The following is a 12422-nucleotide window of genomic DNA, read 5'->3' as shown; positions in this document are numbered from 1 at the left end:
GCTTTCAAATTATTGAAGTGCAATGAAATCTTAGAAGATGTGGAAGAAAAAGACGAGCAGGTTAGAATTGTTAAAAATATGCATGAGGGAAAAACAAACCACAGAGGAATTTCTGAAACTGTTTCTAGAGTAAAGAGAACATATTATTGGCCTGGTATCCAAAATGATGTAACGGAATATATTAATAATTGCGAATTATGTCAAATTAATAAATATGATAGAGATCCTCCAAATCAAAAACTAATGCTTACACCCACGCCATGTAAACCTTTCGAAATTGTACACATTGACACTTTTCAAGCACAAAACAAGAAATTTCTTACAATTGTCGATGCCTTTTCGAAATACGCCCAAGCATACCCATTAATTTCTCTTACAGCTATAGAAATAGTAAGATCTCTGGTAATTTTCATGACGCATCACGGTTCACCGTCAACAGTAGTGATGGATAATGGAACAGAGTTCAAAAATAGTATTGTATCTGAATTTCTTGAACTACACCAAATTTCTCCTCATTATATCACGGTAAATAATTCACAATCCAATGGTATCATCGAAAGATTTCATTCTACTATATTAGAACATTTGAGAATTTTAAAAAGTAAAAACAATGATTCATCAAATATTGAAGACTTAATGCCCTACGCAATATTTGGATATAATAATTCTATTCATTCCTTGACGAAGCAGAAACCTATTGACATAATTAACGGCCATTTGAATAGTAAGGATCCCCTCAATATAGATGTAAACAAAGCCATTATTAATAACTATGTAGAAAACCATAAACAAAAAACTAGAGAAATTTACAAAAGACTGAATGAACTGATGGGGGAGAGGAAGCAGAACATCATAGAAAAGCAAAATCAAAATAGACATGATCCTTTAACGTATAAACCTGGTACTATCGCGTACAGAAAAATTAAATCCAACATGAGAAATAAGCTTTCTCCAAAATTTTCAAAAGAGAAAGTACTACGTAATCAGAAAATTAAGATAGATAGTGATAAGAAAATTTTGCACAAACAAAACCTCAAAAAACCTAAAACTAAATCTAAGAAACTTTTTCAGGCTAATCCTAATGATTCTGGTGACAGCACAGGACATTCAAATAATAAACCTGAAGGACAATCCGGGAGTCCTTCCAATTCTTCTAGGGAAAGCGAAAGTTAGAAGCAAATTTCACAGTTTCATTCATTACTATGACCTTCAACCCATCTCCACACAGTTAAGATATTTAGAATTTCATTATAAGACAGTATCTAGTACTATTTTAAATACTTCAAGCTCCGTGTTTCGTACAGAATTGGAAAATCATAAAAAGTTTTATGAATATCAATTAAGCTCAGCAAAACAAAAATTGAAAAGTTTGATACCAATGGGAAGATCAAAAAGAGGAATTATTGATGGATTGGGAACCATAATAAAAAGTATTACTGGTAATTTAGATGCAAATGACGCATTGCATTATGAATCGGCATTAAAAGAACTTCAAAATAATCAGAAGGATATTATGTTCAATTTAAATGCAGGTATTTCATTAACCGGTGAAGTAATCGAAAATTTCAATAAAACTATTTCTGTCCTCAGAAATAATCAAAAAACAATTGCTTCCCAACTTGAAGGAATTTCAGGAAAATTTAATCGATTAAGTGATAACTTTTATATGTATATTCAGATTAAAAATCTCATGGACCAAATCGGAATATCTATCAATATTATTATAGAATTAATCGATGAAATTGAAAACGCCATTAGTTTTTCCAGACTCGGAATATTGCATCATAGCATTATTAAATTTTCCGAATTATATTCAATTATCAATAAAACAAAAAATTTATATGGTTCAAGTAATCTGATATTCGTCGACGAGAGAGAATATCACAGATTTTATGAATTGATAAAAGTAGATGCATATTTTGTTGAATTCAGAATTGTTTTCGTTCTTCATTTTCCTATCGTACACCCCGAATCTTTTTCTCATTACCATCTATTTTCAATCCCAACTATAAACAACACTATTATTATTCCCAAAAATACCTATCTGACAAGCAATGAAAAATGGTATCAATACGCCTCTTCGCCTTGTATTGATTTACACCCACTATATTACTGCGAAGACGACAAACTCAATAATGGGTCAGAAGTAGAAGATTGCCTGTTCCAGCTACTGCAACTCCAAAAATCCACTGGTTCCTGCCAAAATCACCCTGTGGAAACTAGCAAGAACGTTGTCCAGAAGATTGGTAATGGAAGATTCATCATGTTAGCTCCAACTGGGATGAAAATTCGCACGGTATGCAGAAGAACCGACGTCAGCACATTGAAGGGAAACTTCCTGCTAAATGTACCAAAAGGATGTCATTTCGAAAACTCTCAAGAAAAATTCTACAACGACAAGGAAATCTTGGAGGGAGAACCAATGTACCTTCCTCAAATTGCTGCCGAGTTTAATGCAACAACCCTAACTGCATTCAAAATAAAACTTGAAGATTTTTCATTGGACCAAATACACAAATTGAAGAAGAAACAAGAGGAAATTCAACCCTTAATGGAAAAGCAAAAAAGTACCAAATCATTGCATGAAGTCCTGATAATTATCGTTTATTTGCTATTTTTCATAATTATCTCCTATTTTGGATCGAGGAAAATTAAGTTGTGGCGAAGATCCAGGGTTCCAAGAAATCAAACAGAAACAGAAGAATTCCAACCACGAGCAGTTCCACGAAATCAACCAGAGAGAGAAGAATCCCAAGCTAGAGCAGTTCCATTCTTCACTACGTAGGCACCTTTCTGAGGATGGAGGAGTTATATATCCGAGAACGATGAACTTCGTTGGAACATCGCAGGAAGTGCAATCTCAGCATCGTCTCATTTTCAGAGAACTAAGAAAGTGTACCGAGGTTATAAATTATAATTTTATTATCATTGAATCAGTTCTGACATAACTTTCACTGTATAAACGTATTGTACGAAATATAGCTTTTTAAAAACGCTTTTCCTGCCTTAATAAATATAACTCGCGCCAAAGTAAGGTCACTATTTCTAGGGGTAGATAGAGTCGTGAAATTAAACTCACTATGTCATCGTAAGTTAATTTCTTCCGAACTAGGGAGGGTGTAATGAAGTCCAGTTTTCTGAGAAAAATTGGAATTCATTTTAGTGCATTTCTTTCGTTTTAGATTTCCGTCTTTGAAAATATTTTAATTCTCGAAGATTCCGTACGTTCATTCCGATAGGCAGAGTAAATGTAAAAAAACCGCTTATCTGTGTTTCACGTTGTTTTTCTTACATGCCGCTGAAGATTTCGACGTATTTCATCTGTTGATATGCGATAAACCGGAGCTGACGACGTTTTTCATTCTTGTCACATTCTGGAATTTCCAGATTTTTACCGTGAGAGGGGATTTGCCTATAAAAGCAAATTTTCCCCCGCGACGGTCACTTTTACTTCAGTTCTTCGACTTACTCTTTGACTATACTTCAGTATTTCAGTATTTCGATATTTCGCTTTTTAACGTGGTGACTTCTGTTTTAAATTCAGTTCTCTTACTTCAGCTAGTTTTCCGTATTTTCTGAGTTTCGCCGTTTGAGAAGTACTTTATTTTGTGTTGCATCAGTGCTATTTAGAATTAATTTTTTAGTTTTCTTTTCTTTCACTTGAGTTCCGCGAGTGCTTGAAACAAAGGAGGTAGGTCCCCGTCTGTACCGTTCAGTTTCTTTGTTAGACCTACGCCGTTACTTCTTTCACTTTGACACTGCTGTACTGTATGGCTTTGTGTTGTATTTTATCGTTCTTTACCCTGTTTCGCGAGTCTGACTTTTCCCTTCGCTATCAGTCATGTCCCGTCAACCCCCCTGTCCGCGTTCCGCGTCATAAGTGTTGAATCCGAAATCTCTTCTTTTCTGTCAGTCATGGCGCGTTATAGCCCTTGGGGCAGAGACGAAGAGATACCGCTCGTAGTCAGTGAAACCCCGTAGTTGCGCTAAAAATAGACCTTTTCTTCGCTGTCAGTCATGGTGCGTTATAGCCCTTGGGGTAGCGAATAAAAGTCTCGAACAGATCCGCCCTTGTTGTGTTTCATTTCCGGAGAAATACAACTACATACCGATACCGTATAGCAAGTCCTTAGCATTCGATCCGTCAGTTCTGGTTGGCGCATTTTTATTGAACCTAATTTCTCACTACACCCGGTATAAATTTCATAAAGTGCTCGTGACCGGATAGGATTTCCCGAATGTATGTTCGCTTATAGAATCACTCATATTTTATATCACACATATCTCCCTTGTACATATAATTAGTTTCCGAAGATGTGAATAAACTTTTACATAATTCAATTTTGACTACTTCTTTGTCGCTACCACCCTAGACAACAGCGAGCTCTGTCTCCGGCTAGCAGCTACTCTGGTAGGTTTGCTATTCCTCCTATTGAAAAGAATAGCTGGCGCTCGAGATTAGGTTTCTCCGAGTAAACCACGTTACATGGCTTATTACTGAAAAACATTGTGTGCTTTTGATTCTCTTACCCTAGTAACCAGCGACCTTAGCAACCTTAGTAAACACAGTTGTTTACTTCCTTAATTTTATGACAAACGTCATAATAATCCAAAAAGTGGATAGCGCTGGAGAAGAAAGCCTAGAAAATTTAGCCGTAAGCGCCAAAGAATCTCTCCTACCCACTAAATCTAAAAGAGCTTATGAAAATATGTATGCGGCCTATAACAAGTGGTGTAAAACGAAGAAAATTGTAAAATCGACAGTAGACAGTATTCTCGCTCACTTCAATAGTGAATTGGAAGCTCAGAAAAGTTCTTCGCTATGGACTACATTGATGAATTGGAAAGTACTAAAATAAGTGTTGCCACCAGAATATTGGGCATCAAGAGCATTGCAGATCGAAAACTGTGCTTCCACTTCGAGCTCGACATCCTCAAGCATGCATTTTTACAATAACAAAGACTGTGTTTTTAATATTCACTACCACACTAATTCTCAGAATAGTTATTCATAATTTTGTTTTTAGGCCGAAGTTCAATTCTTCTTCCTTGAATAAAGTGTTGTTTGCATCTTTTATATTTACTTGACAGAATGATAGTGACAGTTGAGTCCAATAAAGTGGTGTCCAATAAAGTAGTCAATTATGGACACTAAACGAAATAATAAATAAAGTGTTTATGATTCAGTCGAACATAAATACATTAAAGTCTATCGGTCTATAGATATCTTGATTAGTCGTTTGAATATTCGACGTTGATCACGGTCATTCACGCGTGATAACGATCGAAAGCTCAAAATGCAGTGACACCTAACGATCAAATTTAGAATAATTTTTTATGATTAGTGTACCATAACAATAGGTGGCGCCACTTGTCGGAGTGATTCATCTATATTAATCTATAAAGAGTACTGACAAACTTCAATGTTTGTTTTCATTTCGCAGCGCACTCAACGGTTATTGGATTCGCGAATATTCGAATTTGTACATATCCATTGAAGACAACAGTGACACTGATATTTGACAAATTAATTTCATTTTTATTTATGATTTTGTTATCTGTTATTCTGTTATTAGAACATAAATATATGTGTTGCAAGGGTTTAAATACAGTAACTCTATCAAACAGTTTGATAGAGTTATTGTTGTATTATCAAACATTGTGATATTTGCGTCTACAGAGTCATCTTATCGATGCGATTAGAACTAAATATGTAATTTGGAGTGGGGGTAAGAGAGTGTCACGACCCTGCCAATATCAACATATTGTTAGGTTAAGGTCGAAAATATTCGAATGGTTGTGAAGTAAAATCATTTCATTCCTGTCAGTTCATCAGTATCAGAAAGAGGCAGAGCTGATTCGATTTCTTTCACCGGCTGGCTTCACTTTTCCCTACCTCGATTAAGAAACAGGAAACTGTTTTATTGTCCACTGCTGTGATAGAAATTGTTGATCAATTCGATAATTACGTTACGGTCAGAGTTCTTTTAGATTCCGCGAGTCAAGCAAACTTCATTTCTGTAAGATGTTTTAAACAGCTAGGTTTATCTAGTAATAGATATTCAATTTCCATTGAGTTTTGTGGATTGAATGGCATGAAGTCAACTTCTTCTAATGGAATGACGTCGTGTAAAATCAGACCTCGAAATAAAAGTAATCCAGAATTCATATTCGATGCGATAATTGTTCCAAATTTATGTTCAGAAATGCCATCCTCAAAAATTGAGGTGGGAAATTGGAGTCATATAAAAGGTTAAGATTTAGCAGATGATCGCTTCAATGAACCGGGATCATTGGATTTGTTATTGGGTTGTGAAATATTTTCATCAATTATATCTGATAGTATTGTAATTGAACAAAACGACAGGCTTATGCAATAAAAACACTCTTTGGCTACATAATGATGGGAAAAGTCGACGGGTTTGACTCATGTACTAATAATTTCAGTTTATGTACGCAAATCTCTTCATCTATTGATTGTGTTTTCAAAATTCAGGGAAATTGAGCAAATTGCATCTGAAACTTTTCTATCTCCTGAAGACGAATTGTGTGAGAAGTTTTTTGTCGAAACAACTACCAGAGATGCTTCAGGTCGATACGTTTTACGTCTTCCATTTAGGAATGATGCTCCAAAATTAGGGAATACATACATTATGGCTGTTAATAGATTCTTGAAACTTGAATCAAGACTAAGAAAAAGACCTGAAATATATAAATTGTACGTCGAATTCATGAAGGATTACTTAGATAAAGGGCATACGAAATTAATTACTACTCCTTCCGATCAGGAGTTCGAAAATTATAACTTTGTTCCTTATAGCTATGTGTTTTCGTCAATGTCAAAGTTTCGTGTAGTTTTTGATGCTTCGGCAAAAGGTACTTTGGGATTTTCCTTTAACGATGCCCTCTTAACCGGTCCTAAACTTCAGAGCGATATTGCCGCAATCCTGTTGATTTTCAGATTATTTCCAGTAGTATTCAGTGCAGATATAAAACAGATGTTCAGACAAATACTCACCCACCCTTCCGATACAAGGTATCAAAATATTGTTTTTAGGTTTCCTAATGATTCGGATCTATAGGTGTACTCTTTACAGACCGTTAATAACGGACTTCGTTCAAGCCCTTTCCAGGCAATTCGTACTATTAGACATTTAGCTCAATCCCAGTCTTCAAAATATCCAAATGCTTCCAAATTCCTTTTGAAACTAACCTATGTCGATGATATTTTTTCTGGTTGTACATCGATCGATTCGGCATTACAATTGAAAAATGAATTAGTGGTTGTTCTCGGATCTGCCGATTTTGAACTAAGTAAGGGGACGAGCAACTTTTCAGACATTATTCAGCCCACTTTCAGTCCAAACACTCAACCAAACTTAGTGTTTGATAAAACGGATCCTTATTTCGTGAAGATTCTTGGTATGCAATGGAATCCAAACTTGGACTCATTTTCCTTTCTCTGTCATTATGATGATACCAAATGTACAAAAAGAGCCATATTATCACAAAAAGCAAAAATTTATGATCCATTAGGATTGTGCGCTCCAGCTTCTTTTTTCGCAAAGTTATTGATGCAGAAATTATGGTTAGGTAAAGTGGGATGGGATGAGGAACCTGAAATACAGATCCAATCTGAATGGTTTAATTTCCGTACCGAATTTCCCTTGTTATCACAATTATTAATTCCGAGAAAAGTTGTGATAGATGAACCCTATCACTACGAGCTTCATGGATTTTGTGACGCTTCGCAGGCTGGTTATGCGGCCGGCAGCTATTCATCTTAGGTTTATGTCTTCAGATGATATAAATAAAGCTCATCTCCTATATGCAAAGAGTAGAGTAGCTCCGCTGAAAATTCTGTCTGTTCCGAGACTGGAATTATGTGGTGCCCAACTTCTGGCTAATGTCACGGAATTTGTTAAAGTCGTTATTTCATGGCTTTCAGCATCACCACACAGGTGGAGTACTTTCGTTGGGAATCGGGTAAGCCACGTACAAAGAAATTTCCTTCGGTTCCGTGGCGTCATGTTCCTTCCTCTCAGAATTCCGCAGATTGTGCATCGAGAGGTCTTATGCCCAGTGAATTGCTTCATCATAAGCAATGGTGGAATGGTCCGGAATTTTTGAAGTTGCCAAAAAATTGTTGGCCAACGGATCAAGGTCACCACGGAGTTGACCAAAACTTGGTGATACAAGAAGAGAAAAAACAAATTTTCTTGACAGAGGTGGAACATCATTTCTTGGATGATCTGCTGGATAGATATTCATCCTTGTCGAAGATACAACGTATTGTCTCATATATATTAAGATTTAAGTGTCCTAAAAACTATTCTTATTTTTCAGAGGATGAGCTCAATAAATCTCTGAATGTTTTGGTGAGGTATGTTCAGAAGACTTCATTTCCTGAACTGTTTCACAAATTACAGTTACATTCGCTGTAACGTGCTTACTCGGAGAAACCTAATCTCGAGCGCCAGCCATTCTTTTCAATAGGAAGAATAGCAAACCTACCAGAGTAGCTGCTAGCTGGAGACAGAGCTCGCTGTTATCTAGGGTGGTAGCGACAACGAAGAAGTCAAAATCGAATTATGTAAAAGTTTATTCACACCTTCGGAAACTAATTATATGTACAAGGGAGACATGTGTAGGTATGAAATATGAGTGATTCTATAAGCGAACATACATTCGGGAAATTCTATCCGGACACGAGCACTTTATGAAATTTATACCGGCTGTAGTGAAAAATTAAAGGTTCAATAAAAATGCGCCAACCAGAACTGACGGAACGAACACTAAGGACTTGCTATACGGTATCGGGATGTAGTTGTATTTCTCCGGAAATGAAACACAACCAGGGCGGATCTGTTCGAGACTTTCATTCGCTACCCCAAGGGCTATAACGCACCATGACTGATAGCGAAGAAAAGGTCTATTTTTAGCGCAACTACGGGATTTCACTGACTACGAGCGCTATCTCTTATTCTCTGCCCCAAGGGCTATAACGCGCCATGACTGACAGAAAAGAAGAGGTTTCGGATTCAACTCTTATGACGCGGAACGCGGACAGGGGGGTTGACGGGACTTTTCCTTCAGTACCCCAAGGGCTTACGCGCCATGACTGATAGCGAAGGGAAAAGTCAGACTCGCGAAACAGGGTAAAGAACGATAAAATACAACAGAAAGCGATACGGTACAGCAGTGTCAAAGTGTAAGAAGTAACGGCGTAGGTCTAATAAAGAAACTGAACGGTACACACGGGGAACTAATTCCTTTGTTTCAAGCAATCGCGGAAACTCAAAGGAAAGAAAAGAAAATTGATTCTAAATAGCACTGGTGCATCACAAAAAAAATACTTCTCAAACGGCGAAATTCAGAAAATACGGAAAACTAGCTGAAGTAAGAGAACTGAATCTAAAACAGAGGTCACCACGTTGAAACTGAAATCTAAGAGCGAAAAATCGAAAGTCAAAATACTGAAGTAACTGAGCAAAGTTAAAAAGTAAGTCGCCGTCGCGGGGGAAAATTTGCTTTCATAGGCAAATCCCCTCTCACGGTAAAAATCTGAAAATTCCAGAATGCGACAAGAATGAAAAACATCGTCAGCTCCGGTTTATCTTCAGCGGCATGTAAGAAAAACAACGTGAAACACAGATAAACGGTTTTTTACATTTACTCTGCCTATCGGAATGAACGTACTGAATATTCGAGAATTAAAATCTAAAACGAAAGAAATTCACTAAAATGAATTCCAATATTCCTCAGAAAACTGGACTTCATTACATCGCTTCTACCTAAACTGTTCAGAAAATTTTCACTTTTCTTGGATAATAACGATTGTATAAGAGGAAGTTTATCCAATGCAAACCTTCCGTACAGTGCAAAACATCCGCTTCTTCTCCCAGAATCATATCGTTTAACAGACCTTATTATTGAAAGTACCCATGTAAGATATTTGCATCTGGGTTCTTATACATTGCATTATTTACTTAGACAACAATTTTGGATATTGTCCGGCAATTTTGGATATTGTCCGATCGACGTGCAATTGAAAAGATAATATCGTCATGTATAAGATGCTTCAAAGTTTCTCCAAAATGTTCTACCCAATTAATGGGAGATCTTCCATCATTTAGAGTGTCTCAGTTGAAACCGTTTTCTCAAGTTAATGTTGATTATGCTGGTCCTTTTTTCGTAAAAATGGGAAGATGTAGAGGAGCAAAAGTGTATAAATCATACATTTGTGTATTCGTTTGTGCGGCCACTAAGGCGATCCATTTGGAGTTGGCCTCAGACTTGAGTTTAGAAACATTTTACACCTTCCTTTGTCAAATTGAGTCAATTTTGAATTCAAGACCTATTTGTGCTCAAAGTTCAGATTTGAATGATATGGTCCCACTAACGCCAGGACATTTCCTCACCCTAGATCTGCTTAATTCTTTACCTAAACCAGATTTAACTAATTTGAAATTGAATTCCTGCAAATGCTGCAGAAACTTCAAGCATACTTGAAATTTCTTAGTGTCGGTTCGATTTCATGTGAGGGTGTTTGAAAAAAAAAAATAATAATAATAATGGGGTTAAAAATCGTATTTTTCAGTTTCCTATATCGCTGAAACAAAAAACATTCGTTTTTGGCGGCCGGAATATTTGTGCAAGTAGCTTGTGTTCATTTTTAGTTATTAAATTGCATACAAACTTCTCGTCGCACCTGTATATGGATCAGTTTTGATCAGATGCGCGAATTGTATTCATTCATGAGACAGATGTGAGCAGAGAAAACTGTGAGAAGTTGTGGCATCATTTTTTCCATTTCTTTTCGAGTAGAAAATTAAATTTTTTTTTACTTGTGTTGGTGAGAGAAGACGAGGTCCCTCCAACGAAGGAAAAACCGATTGTCGTCAGGTAGGTGGAAAATAGATTTTTTGTATGCTAAGGAATGTTAATGTAAAATTTTCGACTACAGTCCGCTTATTTTTCGACTTGCATTAACAATGTGTTATTTGAATTCTCTATTATGTCACTTCTAAAATTAACAGAATTATCAAATTCTCAGACATCTCAGATGTCATTCTTTTTCTCTATATCTCTCTCTATCTAAAATGCAAACATTTTCTATTTCCAAATCAAAATTATGACCCGTGGCAAGTTAGTGTTCTACCAAAGCAGTTTTATTGTTAGATAGGTTCCTTATTGAACTTTTATAATTGGATAATCTAGCTTTTAGGTGCTGTTTTGTGGTGCCTATATAGCAGCCATCACAATTGCTACAGTTTTATATACTAAATTTGATTCTAATCAAAATCGACATCTATGCGATCTCGGAAACGAAAAGGAAAGGAAAGGGCACAGAAATGTAAGGATTATATACTTATATACAGTGGAAAGTCGAAGCAAGAACGAGCACAATCAGGAGTTGGAATCTTGCTACTCGAGAGATACGAACAATGCATCGAGAACATCGAATGCTGTGCTGTGCTGACCATATCATAAGCATGTACGCACCTGACAAAGGCAAACCCATAGCAGAGCGTGAGAACTTCTACCAACAGCTACAAGAAACGCTGGATAAAATAAGCAACATCGACAAAGTTATAATACTTGGGGACCTGAATGCTAGAATAGGTCAGGAGGTTATCCCGAATATTAAACAAAAATTTAATGAGTCTATCATTAATGAAAACGGGGAACTTCTCATCGACTTTTGTGCTAACAACGAGCTCAGAATAAATAACACATTTTTCTTTCATAAACCTCAGCATAAGTTTACATTCAACAACAGAAGAGGACAACGCTCAATGATCGACTTCATAATCAGCAATAGAGCCATTATGCCTACACAAATACTAGACGTCAGAGCACTCACCTCGACCAACCTGGGCACAGACCACAGTCTGGTACTATGCAAATTATTAATGGAGACCCCGCACAAAAGCCGAAAGCCACACAAGAATACTATACGAAAACAGACTAAAAGCAAAATTACAAGAACTGGATTCAACAAAATATGATGTAGACAACCCATGAAATGTAATAAGAGATTGCATAACAAACATAAATATAAATGCTAAAAACAATACAAAACCTTGGTTCTGCCAAGAAGTAAAAGACCTCGCAAAACAAAAAAGGGACCTATCTGAAGTACAGAAGCACTCCGACACCAGAAAACCTCCACGAATACATAACAGTCAGGAAAAGAGTAAATGCTAGAATCAAAGGGATTAAGAGAGAACATTGGATTAAGTTTACTAGAGACATGGACTATGACATGTATGGAGCACAAAGAAAGGTATGGAAAATGCTTAGGAACAGAAAAAAGCCCGTGAACGAGTACGTGCAAGCACGGAGAGTTGATATTGAGACTTGGGAAAAGTACTTTAGTGAAATATATGAAGCAGAAGAATCAAACCCAATGGAAGACC

At 36.5% G+C, this 12422-nt stretch overlaps 1 protein-coding gene across 1 annotated transcript; it reads left to right on the top strand.

The window, feature by feature from the left end:
* The first annotated feature begins 11447 nt into the window (after window positions 1-11447).
* Window positions 11448-12011, top strand: LOC123314247 (craniofacial development protein 2-like). The gene has a single exon (XM_044899448.1). It carries the CDS (start codon window positions 11448-11450, stop codon window positions 12009-12011), a length of 564 nt encoding a protein of 187 aa, XP_044755383.1.
* Window positions 12012-12422: the final 411 nt, after the last annotated feature.

This window comes from Coccinella septempunctata, chromosome 1, assembly GCF_907165205.1.
Source record: "Coccinella septempunctata chromosome 1, icCocSept1.1, whole genome shotgun sequence".
NCBI lineage: Eukaryota > Metazoa > Arthropoda > Insecta > Coleoptera > Coccinellidae > Coccinella > Coccinella septempunctata.
The sequence above is the reverse complement of the archived record's forward strand: the minus strand, read 5'-3'. Positions and strand labels throughout refer to the sequence as shown.